This window comes from Thalassophryne amazonica, chromosome 12 (assembly GCF_902500255.1).
Source record: "Thalassophryne amazonica chromosome 12, fThaAma1.1, whole genome shotgun sequence".
In the NCBI taxonomy this organism is placed as follows: Eukaryota; Metazoa; Chordata; class Actinopteri; order Batrachoidiformes; family Batrachoididae; genus Thalassophryne; species Thalassophryne amazonica.
The window spans coordinates 82,636,215-82,656,484 of NC_047114.1; the positions used below are offsets into that span (position 1 = coordinate 82,636,215).

The 20,270-nt window shown below is 42.8% G+C and overlaps 1 protein-coding gene across 1 annotated transcript; it reads left to right on the forward strand.

Annotated features, from left to right (window-relative positions):
- The first annotated feature begins 222 nt into the window (after nt 1-222).
- On the forward strand, nt 223-7,914 carry samd7 (sterile alpha motif domain containing 7). Its single transcript, XM_034184088.1, is given in 9 exon segments — nt 223-689; nt 966-1,089; nt 1,195-1,316; nt 3,624-3,698; nt 3,875-4,549; nt 4,654-4,668; nt 4,671-4,768; nt 4,854-4,964; nt 7,518-7,914. Coding segments are annotated over 9 exon segments (1,560 nt in total). The 5' UTR covers nt 223-586; the 3' UTR covers nt 7,755-7,914.
- Nucleotides 7,915-20,270: the final 12,356 nt, after the last annotated feature.

Genomic DNA, 20,270 nt, shown 5'->3' on the forward strand with positions numbered 1-20,270 from the left:
ATGTCATTGCTGATGAAATGAAGTTTTCTTGGTAAAACAAATGTGTTTCACCATTTATGTCTTTAAGTTAAAAGCAGCAACAGACACAGAAAGAGAGAGAGAGAGAGAGAGAGAGAGAGAGAGAGAGAGAGAGAGAGGATCCATTCTGGATATGTTTCACTGTGCCTACACATTCTTCTAATAAATTATTTTGTTTTAAAAGTTCATTAAGTGCTTTCTAATGAGAGATCACTGATGCACCCTAGTGGTTGATGCCTGCAATTACAACGATGTAACACTACATATGGAATGTGGCTTTTCATTTGCCAAATCTCTACTTTTGTTGCTTCTTAAATAGTGCTGATAATTATATTGTAGAATTCGAGAAAATTAAAGCCTTTTAGAGAACAAAACTCTCTGTACTCATATTTAAAAGTGCTAATATTTCACATTATTCTAGACACCTGACACCAGTATTCCACCTATACACATTACAGAATAGCTGCGAGGCTTTTCCAGTTTAAAGAAATGCAGGTCATGATTTGACAAACTTTTGTAAACTTGATTTTCACCAACATTTAAATAGAGGTCAAAGGTCGTGTGAATCATGACTCCACGGGAGCAGCTAAGGAAGATGACGGCTCTGGGAGAGCAGGGAGCGATGGACGAGAAGCACTGGTACCGTCTGGTCAATGGCATGTCAGCAGGAGGTGAGATGCAGAAAAATATGCACCTCAAAATCTGACATGTGCAGTTTGTTTGGATTTTCTGAATGTGCAAATTTCCTGACACCACTAGACTGAATTTTGTTCCAGTCTGGAGCTCTGAACCACGGTTGGCACCTGCAGTAGCATTGGCGAATTGTCATGATACATTTACACCAAGATAAAAGCATAAACTGTAGTTCTTCATAGCTTGAAGTCCTCTGCTCTGTTGGTTTGTGTTGCCGTGGCTTCCCGTTGATCTTTGCTTCTCTGTTCTCGCAGAGCTGCGGCAGCGGCAGGAGATGATCATGAGGAACCAGATGGCCATGGCTCCACAGATCCTCGCCCAGGGCCAACAGAGGTTACAGGGAGTACCAGCACAGTTCGAACCTCGCTTCATAGAGAGGTGTGTTCCTGAGTTTTTGTTCGATTTACCTCATAACCTCACTTACATCCAGAAGAAACCTCCTTTTGCTGCACAGACTGTTGCTCACTGTAATTCTGTCATTAGGGAGTTAGTCCCCTCTGCTGAAATGGTGCCTTCAGACGCCAGGCAGATGCACATGGGACCTCATCTGGGTCCACCGCTGGCACCACATGCCAACGTCATGCCTGGGAGAACTTTCCCAACAGGTGAGGTGTCTAAGAGGACTTCAAAGCTGTCTGTGATTACCTCCACTGAGGAAGCTACTTCTTCACTTTCACCCGCGTCTGTTGGTTTGATTGTCACCAGGATTACTCTCATGCATGGCAGAGTGCGTGCAAGTGCGCGGCTCAAAGTCGTGCAAGTGTCAGGGCACCTTAAGTTTGATCCCCATCTAATCCGTATTACAGATTTATCAGACATTTGATGTTAACATTGAAAAGCCCTTTTGTTCTATATTTTGTATTCTATTTTAGCTTACGAAAAGCCACTTCTAACAGGACTTTGATCTTAAAATTTTTTTCCAAGGCAAAAACTTGTGGAATTGGAAACTAGTGTTGGCAGTTTGTGCTCTACGAGCAAAGTGCTCCAGTTTTAAATAAAAATATCTTGTTCTCATGAACCCAATATCTTGTATCATCTCGTCTCATGAGCTGTCGGTTTAGATTTGTAGGTATTGGCATTGGCACTTTATATTCAAGATGTTTGTATATACAACCCCAATTCCAATGAAGTTGGGACGTTGTGTAAAATGTAAATAAAAACAGAATACAATGATTTACAAATCCTCTTCAACCTATATTCAATTGAATACACAACAAAGACAAGATATTTAATGTTCAAACTGATAGACTTTATTGTTTTTGTGCAAATATTTGCTCATTTTGAAATGGATGCCTGCAACACGTTTCAAAAAAGCTGGGACAGTGGTATGTTTACCACTGTGTTACATCACCTTTCCTTCTAACAACACTCAATAAGTGTTTGGGAACTGAGGACACTAATTGTTGAAGCTTTGTAGGTGGAATTCTTTCCCATTCTTGCTTGATGTACGACTTCAGTTGTTCAACAGTCCGGGGTCTCCGTTGTCGTATTTTGTGCTTCATAATGTGCCACACATATTCAATGGGCGACAGGTCTGGACTGCAGGCAGGCCAGTTTAGTACCCGCAGTCTGTTACAACGAAGCCACACTGTTGTAACACATGCAGAATGTGGCTTGGCATTGTCTTGCTGAAATAAGCAGGGACGTCCCTGAAAAAGACGTTGCTTGGATGGCAGCATGTGTTGCTCCAAAACCTGGATGTACCTTTCAGCATTGATGGTGCCATCACAGATGTGTTAGTGCCCATGCCATGGGCACTAACACACCCCATACCATCACAGATGCTGGCTTTTGAACTTTGCGCTGGTAACAATCTGGATGGTCTTTCTCCTCTTTTGTCCGGAGGACACGACGTCCATGATTTCCAAAAACAATTTGAAATGTGGACTCATGAGATCACAGCACACTTTTCCACTTTGCATCTGTCCATTTCAAATGAGCTCAGGCCCAGAGAAGGCGGCGGCGTTTCTGGATGTTGTTGATGTTTGGCTTTCGCTTTGTATGGTAGAGTTTTAACTTGCACTTGTAGATGTAGTGACGAACTGTGTTAACTGACAATGGTTTTTTGAAGTGTTCCTGAGCCCATGCGGTAAGATCCTTTACACAATGATGTCGGTTTTTAATGCAGTGCCACCTGAGGGATCGAAGTTCACGGGCATTCAATGTTGGTTTTTTCGGCCTTGCTGCTAACGTGTAGAAAGTTTAGAAAGTTCTCCAGATTCTCTGAGTCTTCTGATTATATTATGGACTGTAGATGATGGAATCCCTAAATTCATTGCAATTGAACATTGAGAAACTGTTCTTAAACTGTTGGACTATTTTTTCACGCAGTTGTTCACAAAGTGGTGATCCTCGCCCCATCTTTGCATTTGAATGGCTGAGACTTTTTGGGGATGCTGCTTTTATACCTAGTCATGACACTCACCCATTTCCAATTAGGTGTTCTTTGACCATTCATCAACTTTCCCAGTCTTTTGTTGCCCCGTCCCAACTTTTTTGAAATGTGTTGCATGCATCCATTTCAAAATGAGCAAATATTTGCACAAAAACAAAAAAGTGTATCAGTTTGAACATTAAATATCTTGTCTTTGTGGTGTATTCAGTTGAATATAGGTTGAAGAGGATTTGCAAATCATTTTTACACAACGTCCCAACTTCATTGGAATTGGGGTTGTAAATACTAGGATACATATAAATATGTGAAGTGAACATTCCAACACCCAAAATTGATGATATTCTTGATAAGAGACTTCACATTCAGAATGCATATAGTGAATTTCTGCAGATATAATCACATTCATAAAGTGCTAATTGGAGTGCTGATTTGCAAGTAATTTCATCCTAATTCTATTGTGTCTAAACTTTATTGAGATGAAAATGTGCCTGAACCAATCTCTCTTTTTATTTCCCAGCTGGTTATGGTTTCTTGCCCTCTGAGCCCATGGAAACAGTTGCTCGGCGACAGGAGCTCATTCATAAGCAAAATAGCCAGGTACTGTGTGCAGAATATCATCAGCATTTAACAAAATCGTTCCCCTCATTCTGTTGCATTATCCTCAACACAGTTAAAATTACACTTCATTCCTAATTCACTTCCCATTCATTATGGGTCAATCATCATGTTTGCATAAGTATGCGTGATTAATGGTTGCACATATGCTCCTATTTAGAATGGAGATGAATGCCATCCTGCACCAGAAGGAGCTGGAGAACGCTCATCAGAAGGGACTGATGGGAATTGATAATCCCATGTCGTACCCTTCCAACCCTATTTCATTTCGAGGTCGTCAGCGCATGCCTGATGGCCATGAAGTTTTTGTGCACCGTCCCACCCTGGATGACCTGCACTCCAACAGCATGCTCATGTCCTCCAGCCCTTACCCACCAATCGGAACGCTCCACAGAGACAGGGGACGCCGGGCCGGCAGAAGGCCAACCGCTCACAAGATTGCAGAGAGCCACGTGGCTACTCTGAAAGGCCAAACCGAAGATAAGAGCGTAGAGCAGAGCCCGGGAGCCACATCGGGTGAGGAGAAAGAGGTAGAAGTGAAGGGAGATATCGGAGAGGGGTGTCCCACCAACAAAACGCATCACCAAGTCAAAATAGACTCTGAACTCACCACAGGAAGCAGGAAAAACTACAAGGAAGGGGAACATAAAAACTGCGGGAACAGTCAGGACAGCTGCCCAGATGTAGCCAACGGAGGTGTTACTGACAAAGACATCTCTAGCCAATGCTCAGCTTTCCAGGAGAAGTTTGTGTATCCATCCTCTGGTGGAAGTCTCACAGGAATTCCTTATATGTTCCCAGGTCCTGGCAATAGTTTCCTCCAACCTGGTGAGAATGAATAAAAGATCGACACTCATGGAAAAACAAATGCTTTAGCACCAAAAACGATTAAAATTAAGAACCTTGTGGGTGTTGTTTTGTTTTTACCCCAGGTCCACCCAGTTTCTTTTCAATGGCGAGGATGTCTCAGAAGACATCAGGAAGTGGACAGTAAACGACGTTTATAACTTCATCAACAGCATACCCACATGTTCAGAATATGCTCAGGTTCATAACGACAGGTTTTTCTTTCGTGTTTTCATTCCAGTTTTCATTCCGTTTGGATGATTAATGAGGTGATTGCTCTTTGCAGACCTTCAAGGACCATATGATTGACGGTGAGACGCTGCCCCTTCTGTCAGAAGAGCATCTATTGGACACACTGGGGCTCAAACTGGGGCCGGCTCTAAAAATCCGCTTCCAGGTATGGAAATGCTTGGTTTTGTGTCAGTCAAGAATTTGGTGTCAGTTTCTTACTACTGAAAACAGTTCCAGTGTTGCCAATTTGTTGAAATTTTTACCTTCCCTAGTGACTCAAAATCCTACCGAGCAACAAATCTGGTAACGTCAGTTTGTAAATAGTTAGTTGAATATAATAAAATTACATAAACAGCTTTATATACACATATAATGAATGAATGAATTTATTCGGCACACACAGACTCAAAAATAGCAAAGAAAACTCAGAAAGAAAACAATGTAACAACGTAGCCATGTGCCTGAAAGGGTGTAGGCAGAAGCAAAAGCTTATAAACTAAAAAAATTAAAATGTATACATATGTGTGTGTGTATATATATATATATATATATATATATATATATATATATATAGATATATATATATATATATATATATATATATATATATATATACACACACACACACATATATATATATATATATATATATATATATATATATATATATATATATATATATATATATATATATATATATACACACACACACCCATGATAACAAATATAAAATATAAATAAATCACTGAACTAAAATTTTAAAACACAAACATGCAAACAGCAGTGCACCATGCACAAACCCAAAAACAAAACAATAAACGATAAACCTATGTAATTCATCATGCTATAACAAGTAATTCTGTCCTGTGAGACTTCAACACCTTGGAGCTTTTGCTGCGCCATCAGCTTCGTGCCGAAGCCATCGGCATGAATTTCGCTGCAACTCTTTTCATGGCCAAATCTTCTGTCACAGTGGAATGTGCCGAAAAAGTGCTGATGTCCACCTCTTCCACAATTTCTCGGATAGTCACACAACGGTCCCACATCACCACACCGTTCACTTTGGAAATGATCTGGTCATTTCAGCATGTTGATGGCCGCCCGGAGCGCAGCTCGCTCTCCACCGTTGTGCGGACGTCTTTAAACCGGTTGTACCGCTCCTTAATCTGTGTGATGCCCAGAGGATCGTCACCGAAAGCCGTCTGAATAATACGAATGGTTTCCACCTGGCTGTCGCCCAGTTTCTGGCCAAATTTGATGCAGTCGCGCTGCTCCAGTTGTTCCGTCTTTTTCCTTGGAATGAAAAAAACGCCGAGCGTACAAAACACACACCTCACACAAAGGCTGCTTACCAGGAAATGACGCAACCGACAGGCGTGAAAAAATTCGCGCATGCACACAAAAGTTCAAGGTTGGCTCATGCAAGCACACGTGATTCAAATCCATCAGGTGTTTGCAAAAAATAAAAAGGTCGGATACTTTTCTAACAGACCTCGTATTTTATAATTTAACGGGACTGATGCTAGCGCGTTAGCATGTCTATGGCATTTTCAATGTTAAAGCTCAGCATTAAGCTGAGCCATTATCAAGCCTCCCTCCCCAGCACGCAAAGGATTCTGGGATACTCTAAACCCGTGTATACTCTGTCTACTGGTTGCTTATGCAGGTGAACAAGTTCAAGAAACCTCATTTTTGTGAAATGGAGGATCACACATATTGCTTGTCACAAGAGAAGTCGAGGGAGCACGAATCCCGTCACCAAAGAAGCAAAAACATGAAGGGAAACAATATCATGTTTGGCATAATGGCATAATGCAATCTGCAACCTCACCACTAGGTGACACCAAGTCCTACATACTGTAGATTTTAGCTTCACCTATATTATTTAAAGGGGGGGGCAATCCTATACACCCTGTCAGCAAGACGTGGCGTCAAAACTTTGTGTACATTCATGACTAAAACTGAGTGTATGCAAAAATGTGGAAATATGCATTCTTTTCACCACATTTATAAAGCCATGGTTCTCCTTTAACCCGAGGCCAAAATATGGCCAACGGGTATTGCGAAGACTTTACGTCTGTCTGTCCGTATGTCTGTGCTCAGCGTAAGTCCAATCCTACTACTGCCAGGGTCTTCAAATTCACAGGGGACATTCTTGGGACACAGACCTTGGACAAGTTCAAAGATTCCTGACCTTGAGCTATCTTAAGGGGTCAAAAGGGGTCATTATTGTATGGCTTTTGCCTTACAATATAAAGCGCCTTGGGGCAACTGTTTGTTGTAATTTGGCACTATATAAATAAAATTGATTGATTGATTGAAAAGATCACATTCTTTCTACACACTCTTTCATTGATTATATTCTCATATGGCCGAGGGTATTTTAGCATTGTGTTATATTTGATAAATCTCAGTCATGTTCATCTCAGCCCCTCCCATCTTTATCCATGAATGAACGTAGACACACCCACAATTAATTATTCGCACATAAAGTCACTGTGTTATTACACACAGCAATTTACCAAAACAAAAAAGCAGAATTTCACCAAATGTGAACTTGAGACACCGACTAGAGACGTGGAGACAAGGAAAAACACTTTAATTTGGTTGTCTTGGTTCTGGAAACATGAAGAACCTAAAAGGTACTGAAAAAGTAACACCCAGCTACATAAACACAAAATAAATGTATTTTTAAAAAACTCTCTTCACTGCTCCACAGGTATCCAGGCGTCTGGGCAGCATGTTGTACATGATGAACCTCCCGCTCTCTGCTGCCGCCCTGCAGACAACTCCTGAGAAGCCTGGGGACCGCTCATCAGAGATAGGCTCCCCGATTCGCTGCAACAGTGAGGAGATGTTGGCGAGTCCAAGAGATCCTGATGTTCTAAAGTCCACAGAGCATCTTCACGAGACAGAAAACATCTCGCCTCCGTCTGCCAGCAGTGAGACGTCCTGATCGGCACCTGTGACGCATAACAAACCGAGCCTGCACTCAGTGCTGATGTGATGCAGCAGTGATACTACGTGCACTAAAACTGTAAAGGGGTTCAGTGGATCAGTGTATGACCTCCAACAGGAACAAACGTGTATGAGTTTAGGAATTCCAAACATTTTTGATCATTAAACCTTATTCCAAAAAATGATTTATCACCCCTTGTAGCTTCATCTAGGAGTAGAGCAGAAAAGAAATTTCCTACAAGAAACGAGGTCAAATTTAGACTTGCATCTTCTCATTCGTCTCTTTTGCGTGGACACTCAGTTTTTAAGAACTGCCTCCATAAGACAGATTTACCACACAGTACCACACTGTCTATGAAAAATTTATGTAAATGGAGTCCAAGTGACTTGGAAAAGTTCATATATCCATCCCCTGACTTGTCAAAAGAAAACGCAGTAAAAGTGATGATGTCTGTACATATGTGTGACATTGTTTTGATTTTATATTTTTTATTTATGTCTTGTTGAGATTAGATTTCATTGTTAGTTTAAAAGGTTTTATTTTAGAAATTCTAATGTAGTTATCAGATGTACCTATGTCTGCTTAGGAGTGGCCTGTTGCTGAGTAACCATGTGGCAACGCCCTCTCCCCTCTCAGGCATACACAAAAGGCATGACTGAGCTTTGCACCAGCACAAAACAAGGTACTGTGATTTTGAGCTGATATTTTCACCTGAAACTTGAAGTCATTGTTGTCATACAGCCTCCAAATGTAATTGTGTGTGCACAGTTCACAACTTACTGTATCATCCATCGGGAGCGAGCACAGAAACATTTCTCTTGATTCTGAATCACCATTCAACAAAATTTGGAATAAACTATCTGTCAAAATTCCTCAGAAAAACAAGAAAGTGGTAAGTTTGTTTCTTGTCTCTTTCAAATCAAATCAATTTTATTTATATAGCACCAAATCACAACAAACAGTTGCCCCAAGGCACTTTATATTGTAAGGCAAAGCCATACAATAATTACGGAAAAACCCCAACGGTCAAAATGACCCCCTGTGAGCAAGCACTTGGCGACAGTGGGAAGGAAAAACTCCCCTTTAACAGGAAGAAACCTCCAGCAGAACCAGGCTCAGGGAGGGGCAGTCTCCTGCTGGGACTGGTTGGGGCTGAGGGAGAGAACCAGGAAAAAGACATGCTGTGGAGGGGAGCAGAGATCAATCACTAATGACTAAATGCAGAGTGGTGCATACAGAGCAAAAGAGGAACCCCCCAGCAGTCTAAGTCTATAGCAGCATAACTAAGGGATGGCTCAGGGTCACCTGATCCAGCCCTAACTATAAGCTTTAGCAAAAAGGAAAGTTTTAAGCCTAATCTTAAAAGTAGAGAGGGTGTCCTGTCTGCCTGATCTGAATTGGGAAGCTGGTTCCACAGGAGAGGAGCCTGAAAGCTGAAGGCTCTGCCTCCCATTCTACTCTTACAAACCCTAGGAACTACAAGTAAGCCTGCAGTCTGAGCGCGAAGCGCTCTATTGGGTGATATGGTACTATGAGGTCCCTAAGATAAGATGGGACCTGATTATTCAAAACCTTATAAGTAAGAAGAAGAATTTTAAATTCTATTCTAGAATTAACAGGAAGCCAATGAAGAGAGGCCAATATGGGTGAGATATGCTCTCTCCTTCCAGTCCCTGTCAGTACCTCTAGCTGCAGCATTTGAATTAACTGAAGGCTTTTCAGGGAACTTTTAGGACAACCTGATAATAATGAATTACAATAGTCCAGCCTAGAGGAAATAAATGCATGAATTAGTTTTTCAGCATCACTCTGCGACAAGACCTTTCTAATTTTAGAGATATTGTGCAAATGCAAAAAAGCAGTCCTACATACAATGCTAACAGTCCTACAATCCTGGCAGTTTAGCTATTGGTGTGTGTCCCTCTGGCTTCATGGATAGATAAAGCTGGGTATCATCTGCGTAACAATGAAAATTTAAGCAATGCCATCTAATAATACTGCCTAAGGGAAACATGTATAAAGTGAATAAAATTGGTCCTAGCACAGAACCTTGTGGAACTCCATAATTAACCTTAGTCTGTGAAGAAGATTCCCCATTTACTGAACAAATTGTAATCTATTAGATAAATATGATTCAAACCACCGCAGCGCAGTGCCTTTAATGCCTATGGCATGCTCTAATCTCTGTAATAAAATTTTATGGTCAACAGTATCAAAAGCAGCACTGAGGTCTAACAGAACAAGCACAGAGATGAGTCCACTGTCTGAGGCCATGAGAAGATCATTTGTAACCTTCACTAATGCTGTTTCTGTACTATGATGAATTCTAAACCCTGACTGAAACTCTTCAATAGACCATTCCTCTGCAGATGATCAGTTAGCTGTTTCACAACTACCCTTTCAAGAATTTTGACAGAAAAGGAAGGTTGGAGATTGGCCTATAAGTAGCTAAGATAGCTGGGTCAAGTGATGGCTTTTTAAGTAATGGTTTAATTACTGCCACCTTAAAAGCCTGTGGTACATAGCCAACTAATAAGATAGATTCATCATATTTAAGATCGAAGCATTAATTAATGGTAGGGCTTCTTTGAGCAGCCTGGTAGGAATGGGGTCTAATAGACATGTTGATGGTTGGAGGAAGTAAGTAATGAAAATAACTCAGACAGAACAATCGGAGAGAAAGAGTCTAACCAAATACCGGGATCACTGAAGCAGCCAAAGAGAACGATATGTCTTTGGGATGGTTATGAGTATTTTTTTTCTTTAATAGTTAAAATTTTATTAGCAAAGAAAGTCATGAAGTCATTACTAAGTTAAAGTCAAAGGAATACCCGGCTCAATAGAGCTCTGACTCTTTGTCAGCCTGGCTACAGTGCTGAAAAGAAACCTGGGGTTGTTCTTATTTTCTTCAATTAATGATGAGTAGTAAGATGTCCTAGCTTTACGGAGGGCTTTTTTATAGAGCAACAGACTCTTTTTCCAGGCTAAGGAAGCTCTTCTAAATTAGTGAGACGCCATTCCGCTCCAACCTACGGGTTATCTGCTTTAAGCTGTGAGTTTGTGAGTTATACCACGGATTCAGGCACTTCTGATTTAAGGCTCTCTTTTTCAGAGGAGCTACAGTATCCAAAGTTGTCCTCAATGAGGATATAAAACTATTGACGAGATAATCTCACTCACAGAGTTTAGGTAGCTACTCTGCCCTGTGCTGGTATATGGCATTGGAGAACATAAAGAAGGAATCATATCCTTAAACCTAGTTACAGCGCTTTCTGAAAGACTTCTACTGTAATGAAACTTATTCCCCACTGCTGGGTAGTCCATCAGAGTAAATGTAAATGTTATTAAGAAATGATCAGACAGAAGGGGCTTTTCAGGGAATACTGTTAAGTCTTCAATTTCCATACTATAAGTCAGAACAAGATCTAAGGTATGATTAAAGTGGTGGTGACTCATTACATTTTGAGCAAAAGCCAATTGAGTCTAATAATATAATACACAAGCAACAGCTCTGGTTGACATTCCTGCTGTCAGCATGCCAATTGCACGCTCCCTCAAATCTTGCGACATCTGTGGCATTGTGCTGTGTGATAAAACTGCACCTTTCAGAGTGGCCTTTTATTGTGGGCAGTCTAAGGCACACCTGTGCACTAATCATGGTGTCTAATCAGCATCTTGGTATGGCACACCTGTGAGGTGGGATGGATTATCTCAGCAAAGGAGGAAGTGCTCACTATCACAGATTTAGACTGGTTTGTGAACAATGTTGAGGAAATGGTGATATTGTGTATGTGGAAAAAGTTTTAGATCTTGAGTTCATCTCATACAAAATGGGAGCAAAACCAAAAGTGTTGCGTTTATATTTTTGTTGAGTAGATTAAATGCAGTGTTGAGGCTGTCATTCTCAGCATCTGTGTGGATGTTAAAATCGCCCACTATAATATCTTATCTGAGCTAAGCACTAAGTCAGACAAGAGGTCCAAAATTCACAGAGAAACTCACAGTAACGGCCAGGTGGACGATAGATAACAACAATAAAACTGGTTTTTTGGGACTTCCAATTTGGCTGGACAAGACTAAGAGTCAAGCTTTCAAATGAATTAAAGCTCTGTCTGGGTTTTTGATTAATTAATAAACTGGAATGGAAGATTGCTGCTAATCCTTCACCTCGGCCCGTGCTTCGAGCGTTCTGGCAGTTAGTGTGAATCGGGGGTGTTGACTCATTTAGACTAACATATTCATCCTGGTGTAACCAGGTTTCTGTAAGGCAGAATAAATCAATATGTTGATCAATTATTATTTCATTTACTAACAGGGACTTAGAAGAGAGAGATCTAATGTTTAATAGACCACATTTAACTGTTTTAGTTTGTGGTGCAGTTGAAGGTGCTATATTATTTTTTTTTTGAATTTTTATGCTTAAATAGATTTTTCTGGTTATTGGTGGTCTGGGAGCAGGCACCGTCTCTATCGGGATGGGGTAATGAGGGGATGGCAGGGGGAGAGAAGCTGCAGAGAGGTGTGTAAGACTACAACTCTGCTTCCTGGTCCCAACCCTGGATAGTCACGGTTTGGAGGATTTAAGAAAAGTGGCCAGATTTCTAGAAATGAGAGCTGGTCCATCCAAAGTGGGATGGATGCCGTCTCTCCTAACAAGACCAGGTTTTCCCCAGAAGCTTTGCCAATTATCTATGAAGCCCACCTCATTTTTTGGACACCACTCAAGACAGCCAGCAATTCAGGGAGAACATGCGGCTAAACATGTCACTCCCGGTCCGATTGAGGAGGGGCCCAGAGAAAACTACAGAGTCCGACATTGTTTTTGCAAAGTTACACACTGATTCAATATTAATTTTAGTGACCTCCGATTGGCGTAACCAGGTGTTATTACTGCCGACGTGAATTACAATCTTACCAAATTTACGCTTAGCCTTAGCCAGCAGTTTCAAATTTCCTTCAGTGTCGCCTGCTCTGGCCCCCGGAAGACATTTGACTATGGTTGCTGGTGTCGCTAACTTCACATTTCTCAAACAGAGTCGCCAATAACCAGAGTTTGTTCCTCGGCGGGTGTGTCGCCGAGTGGGGAAAAACGGTTAGAGATGTGAACGGGTTGGCGGTGTACACGGGGCTTCTGTTTAGGACTACGTTTCCTCCTCACAGTCACCCAGTCGGCCTGCTTTCCCAGCTGCTCGGGATCTGCTGGAGGAGAACTAACGGCGGCTAAGCTACCTTGGTCCGCACCTACTACAGGGGCCTGGCTAGCTGTAGGATTTTCCACGGTGCGGAGCCGAGTCTCCAATTCGCCCAGCCTGGCCTCCAAAGCTACGAATAAGCTACACTTATTACAAGTACCATTACTGCTAAAGGAGGCAGAGGAATAACTAAACATTTCACACCCAGAGCAGAAAAGTGCGGGAGAGACAGGAGAAGCCGCCATGCTAAACCGGCTAAGAGCTAGTAGCTGCGCTAAGCTAGCGGATTCCTAAAAACACACAAAGTGAATAATGTGTAAATAATTTAGAGGTGAGGCACGTGAACATTACACTGTGAAACAAATCGTTATCTAGTTAACTAGATCAATCTAACTGCGCAGATTAAACAGCTAACAGATACAGCAAAACACTGCTGTGCTCCGGAACAGGAAGTGATACAATACCGCAGTGAGAGCCAACCACCAGTAGAAGCAGTAAAGTCTTTGATGTTCCCTTGTGTTTATACTGACCTCTAATATCTTACAGATGTTCATACTTTGACAAATCCTTATGAAGTAAATTTGTGCTAATAGTGGAGCAGCTTAACTAAAATTTCCATACAAATTGTACATTTTATGATAAAAGCATTGAATTTGGCGCACATATTCTAAATTAACTAATGTTTATTTTCAGATATGGAGCCATTCTGGAGCTGACCTCTAATGAGCTACAGGGGTCAATAAAGAATTAAGGACAGACCACGGCGCCTGACAGCAATCTGCGCTTTGAGACGGCGTCGTCTCGCCGTTTCAAGTTGAAAACTTCCACATTTCAGGCTCTGTTGACCCAGTAAGTCGTCAGAGAACAGAGAACTTTCAGAAGAAGTCGGCATGAGGAGTTTATTCGGACATTCCATTGTTAACAGACATTTTGTAATGAAAGAACGTGCGGGCAGAGTCGCATGTCGGGCCGGACCGGACCGCAGGGGGTCACGACAGGAAAACACCTCCGTTGGAAACCTTAACGGGCAAGTTGGAACATGCCCAAGCTGTTAAACAATTTCTCAGTTACTCACTTGTTGAAAGCCATCAAAAGCCGCCTGAATTTTACAAATGGTTTTCAACACGGAGGTGTTTTTCCTGTCGTGACGCACACAGATTCACTTTGGAAATAAACTATATTAAGTTAAATGATATGACTTAAATACCAAATATGTAAAACTCTTGTTGGATAAAGATGATAACTGGTTGTCGTTGGGTGCTGCTGGAATGACTGCGTCAAATGAGCAGTAACTCTCGGAGACCTAGAGGACCCAACTGCATCACCCTGGGTGCTGGTTGGCAGCATCCAGGCAGACCAGTGATTCATCCCCACCTCCCAGAAATAACAGATAGATGGCTAGTTTCCTAAAATGGGATATGGGGCGGTTGTTTGCCTGAGTGGTTGCCATCTAGGACCCAGGACAGCTTGGTTATATGCTGAATGTGGTAACACAAGCTCCCAGAACTGAGCTGTAGCCCAGCTGCCTAATATATAACGTGCTGGTCAAAAAGTACACACTTCACGATCACTAATTTGTTTTTTGGTTTCACACAGCAGTCTTTTGTGAAGAAAACTGAACCAGCTCTGTGTTTTCAATCTGGTGGTGCTCAAGAAGGTCCTTCTGATGTTCATCAGGAACAGATCAGCCACAGACCGATCAGGCCAAAGTGGTGGAGCACTTAAAACATGCAGGTCTCCAATTTGCAAAGTGGATGCAAAAAAAGGAGAAAGAGCTCAACAATTTGAGAAAAACCCTGAAAAAGGAAAAACAGGCTAATCTTAATTATCCAGACCATCAAAACGCAGATGTCAAAGGGAGCTGGAAAATGTGAAAAAGCTGTCCAAAAAAGAACAGTCAGACCTGAAATATGAATTTAAAAAAGCACTGAGAAGGAAAAGTGTCTGTAGGAAACAGAACAAAATGACAAAAAACAAATAAAAACTAAAAATTAATATTTTGCTAATGAGATGGTCACCCTGGAAGAACAGAGGTGGCCCGGGATGACCCATATAATAAAGAATTCAAACATAAGAAGAACGATTTCATTAAAAAAAGAGGAGATATTTTAAAAAGAACTGGAAGATACTATTTCTCACTTCAAAAAAAGACCTGGCAGCCAAAGAAAACTAACTCAGAACAGAGCTGGAAGCTCAGAAGTTGCAATTCCAGAAGGAGCTTGAGGTCAAGGACCTGTGGTTTAAACATAGCTGGAGACTCGGGAAGGAAATTTAAGAAAAGAGCAGGAAACATGAAAGAGCTAGAGGCCCGGGAGGAAAACTTCCACAAAGAACTGGAAACCAAAGAGAACATCTTCAAGAAGGAGGAATTCCAAAGGGAGGTGGAAGCAAAATAACTGGTTAAACAGAGATGGAGGTCCAGCAGAAACACTTCACCAGGGAACTTGAAGCCAAAGAGAAGTGCTTCAAGGAGGAGCTGGAGGCCTGGAAGGAAGAAATACAAAAGGAGCTGGAAGCAAAGAACTGCTTTCAGAAAGAGCTGGAGGTCCAAAAACACAGATTTCATCAGGAGTTTGATGTCAAAGACAGCCATCTGAAAAAAGAGCTGTAAGACCAGGAGGAAACTTTCAGAAAGGAGCTACAAGCAGCTGGTTACAGACAGAGATGGAGGCAATGGAAGCAAATTCGCATCAAGAATTTGAAGCCAAGAAGAACAGCAGCCGACAAGAATCATCTGGTCAGAAGGACAGTCAGCGCTGTTTTGTGGTTGGTGGTATTTTGTTTTTTTGCTGGGTTCTTGACAGCAAGACTTCATCAAGAACAATGGACAAGAATGGACCAAAGAGGGCTTCAGTAGATTTGGATATAAATAACAATAAAATGTATGTTTTTTAAAAAAAATCACCCTGTGTGTGTGTGTGTGTGTGTGTGTGTGTGTGTGTGTGTGTGTGTGTGTGTGTGTGTGTGTGTGTGTGTGTGTGTGTGTGTGATCAAAGAAAAGTGGAGAAGGATCTATATTATAGTAGCCAAGTGGCCTCTGTGTGCATGTATGTGTGCGTGCGTGCATGCGTTTGGCATGCTTATGTATTTTGGGTCGAGCCTGAATGCTGCAGAAATGGAAAGTTGACAGGACTAATATTTTTGGAGAAGTCAGTGATATTAGCTAACAACAGTGAACAATGGACATTGTGCTGCAATGCACCATGGGAGTTCGGGGTTTTGGGGTTTTAAATGTTGTTATTGTGGTTTATGTTAGTTTAACAGCGTTGTTAGTATGATTGATTTATTTTCTTTTGTAGTTCAATTGGTTTAATCAGTTTAGTTAAGTGTTATGTTGCCGCTACGATGAGTGAAAAGTGCTTTTGATGTCTTCCGCAGCGTCTCTGTTTGTGGGTGTTGTCAAATTAAAGTACCTGCTTGAAGCTGGATGCAGAAAAGACAAAAAGCTCTGGATGAATGCATTTGTTTAACTTCGATCACAGAAAACTGTGGAGCGTGAACATTTACCATTTGGTATTCTTATGTATTGTCAGTCAAAGATGAACCCCACCAAAATGGAATGTTGATAGGACTAATATTTTTGGAGAAACTACATATATTAGCTAACAACACTGAACAATGTGATAGCTACATTCTGGACTCACATACCATTCCAGCAGGGGGTGGTAAATCATCTACAGTGGGGAAAATAAGTATTTGATCCCCTGTCAGTTTTGCAGGTTTTCCCACCTACAAAGAATGGAGAGGTCTGTAATTTTTATTGTAGGTACACTTCGACAGAATCTAAAAAAAATCCAGAAAATCACATTGTATGATTTTTAAATAATTAATTTGCATTTTATTGCATGAAATAAGTATTTGACCCCCTAGAAAAACAGAGTTTAACATTTGGTACAGAAACATTTGTCTGCCATTACAGAGGTCAGACGTTTCCTGTAGTTGTTGACCAGGTTTTCACACACTGCAACAGGGATTTTGGTCCACTCCTCCATACAGATCTTCTCCAAATCTTTCAGGTTTGGAGTTTCAGCTTCCTCCAAAAATTTTCTATTGAGTTCAGGTCTGGAGACTGGCCAGGCCACTGCAGGACCTTGAAATGCTTCTTACGGAGCCCCTCCTTAGTTGCCCTGGCTGTGTGTTTGGGGTCATTGTCATGCTGAAAGACCCAGCCATGACCCATCTTCAATGCTCTTACTGAGGGAAGGAGGTTGTTTGCCAAAATCTCGCAATACATGACCCCATCCATCCTCCCTTCAATATGGTGCAGTCGTCCTGTCCCCTTTGCAGAAGAGCACCCCCAGAGTATGATGTTTCCACCCCCATGATTCACGGTTGCAATGGTTTTCTTGGGGTTGTTCTCATCCTCTAAACATGGTAAGTGGAGTTGATTCCAAAAAGCTCTATTCTGGTCTCATCTGACCACATGACCTTCTCCCATGCCTCCTCTGATTCATCCAGATGGTCACTGGTGAACATCAAACGGGCCTGGACATGTGCTGGCTTGAGCAGGGGGACCTTGCTGCCCTGCAGGATTTTAAACCATGACAGCATCATGTGTTACTAATGTAATCTATGTGACTGTGGTCCCAGCTCTCTTCAGGTCATTGACCAGGTCCTCCTGTGTAGTTCTGAGCTTTCTCAGAATCATTCTTACCCCACAAAGTGAAATCTTGTATGGAATCCCAGACCGAGGGAGACTGACAGTCATCTTGTGTTTCTTACACTTTCTAATAAATAATCATAACAGTTGTTGTCTTCTACCAAGCTGCTTGCCTGTTGTCCTGTAGTCCGTCCCAGCCTTGTGCAGGTCTACAGTTTTGTCCCTGGTGTCCTCAGACAGCTCTTTGGTCTTGGCTATGGTGGACAGGTTGGATTGTGATTGATTGAGTGTGTGAACAGGTGTCTTTTATACAGGTAACAAGTTCAAACAGGTGCAATTAAAACAGGTAAAGAGTGCAGAATAAGAGGGCTTCTGAAAGAAAAATTAACAGGTCTGTGAGAGCCAGAATTCTTGTTGTGTGGGCCGCTGAAGAGGAGGTACTGCTGGCCCACCACCACCAGAGGGCACCCTGCCTGGAGTGCGGGCTCCAGGCACCAGAGGGCGCTGCCACCTCACAGGAGCAGCCGGGGTGACAGCTGTCACCTACGACAGCTGTTACCAATCATCTGATCCGCAGCGGTATATCTGCAAGACGTCATCTCCACTTCTTTGCCGAGATAATCGCTCTACCAAGGAGGTAATATTCTCAGCTGACTGTGACAGGAATATCTGTTGCTTGTGTGTGTTTGGACAGCAGATAACCTGTTTCTTTTTTCGACGAGAGGTGGAGGTGATTTCCCCACCATACGTGTTGCTGGGTGCACACGCACCCACATCTAACTGTTTTTGTTCCTCGCCAGCAGTACCAGATCCGACAAGCGGAGGCAGTGGCCACCTGGGTGTTCGGGACTTGGCGGCTCCAGTATTCCCGGGGTTCGGTGGCGGAGGAAATCGTGTGGCTCCGGTTCTGCTTTGGACGGACGTCTCTTATCTTCGAGCCTGCCCACATGACACATTTTTTTGTGAATTGACTATTTATCTATAATTGTAATTCGCCGTGTTGGTTATGATTCTTCACAACAGTAAAGTGTTATTATTTGACTTCCTCCATTGTCCGTTCATTTGCGCCCCTGTTGTGGGTCCGTGTTCCTACACTTTCACAACAGGATATCTCGGCCAACGTCATGGACCCCGAGGGGCGTCAACCGGTTGTTGAACGGCCAATGGAAGAACAGGGCGCACAGGTGTCTGCAGGAGGAATGATCGGTGAGTTGCAGCGAATCCTCACCGCCTTTACGGCTCGGTTGGATCTAATGACCGAGCAGAACGTCCTCCTTAACCTCAGGGTGGAGGCTCTCGCCGCTCAGGTGGAAGCGCGCCCTCAGGGCGCTGCTGCGGCTCTCCCTCCTGTCGATCCTGTGCGCAACGTTGACATTCCACAGGTTGTTCAACGACCCCTCCCACCTTCCACTGAAGCATACATAAGCCCTCCAGAGCCGTACGGGGGTTGTGTGGAGACGTGCGCGGACTTTCTTAGGCAGTGTTCGCTCGTCTTCGCACAACGTCCCGTCATGTACGCGACTGATGCTAGTAAGATAGCTTATGTGATTAATCTGCTTCGCGGTGAGGCACGCGCTTGGGCTACAGCGCTCTGGGAGCAAAATTCACGGCTCCTTCAGACATATGATGGGTTTGTGAAGGAGTTCAGAACAGTGTTCGATCACCCAAATAGAGGAGAGACCGCTTCAGCCGTGCTGCTGTCAATGAGACAGGGGCGCCGGAGCGCAGCTGCTTATGCAGTCGACTTCCTCATCGCGGCGGCGAGGTCCGGCTGGAATAGCACTGCCCTCCATGCCGCCTTCGTAAACGGACTGTCGTTGGTTCTGAAGGAGCACCTGGTGGCTAAGGACGAACCGCGGGATTTAGACGGGCTTATTGATCTGGTTATAAGATTAGACAATCGGTTAGATGTATAGCCCCAAGCCAAGTGGAGGCTATAATCAAGGCTCCCAAACCCCAAACAGTGGGACAGATGCTTTCATTCCTTGGGATGGCAGGGTACAGTCGGCCGTGGATTTGTGATTATGCTATAAAAACGCACCTTTGCGTGCCATGATTAGAGCAGTGGGGCAAACAAGCAATGCAGCTCTCCTCGTCTGGACAGATCAGGCAACGGGAGCTTTTGAGGCCCTAAAAACAGACATGCAATCTGCTCCCGCGTTAGGTAACCCAGATTATGGGAACCTTTCCATTTGTATGTTACTGAAAAAGCTGGATATGCTTGTGCTGTACTAATGCAGGAAACAAATGAAGGAAAACAACCATTGGCCTATTATAGTACAAAGCTTGACAACATTGAAACAGGATTGCCACCATGCTATCAGGGTCTAGCAGCAGCTGCCTTTGCATTTCAAAAGCATCATCCATAATCATGGGACATGCAGTAACGTTGTACACGTCGCATCAGTTACATGCCCTGCTAACCAGTCAACGTTTTGTCTTAACACAAGCTAGACGCACTGGATATGAAGTTGTGTTGTCCGCTCCAGAAATAACAATACAACGTTGTCACACGGTGAATCCCGCCACCAAATTGACCACACCGTTAGATGGTACTCCACATAACTGTGTGGCAGAGACAGAGAAATTTTGAGAGCCAGAGAACATTTGTATAATCACGCCATAGATGCAGATCTAACCCTGTTCGTGGATGGCTCATGCTTTCGGGATGCCGCGGGATTGCATGCGGGTATGGGATAGTTAAACTAAACACGGATGGCG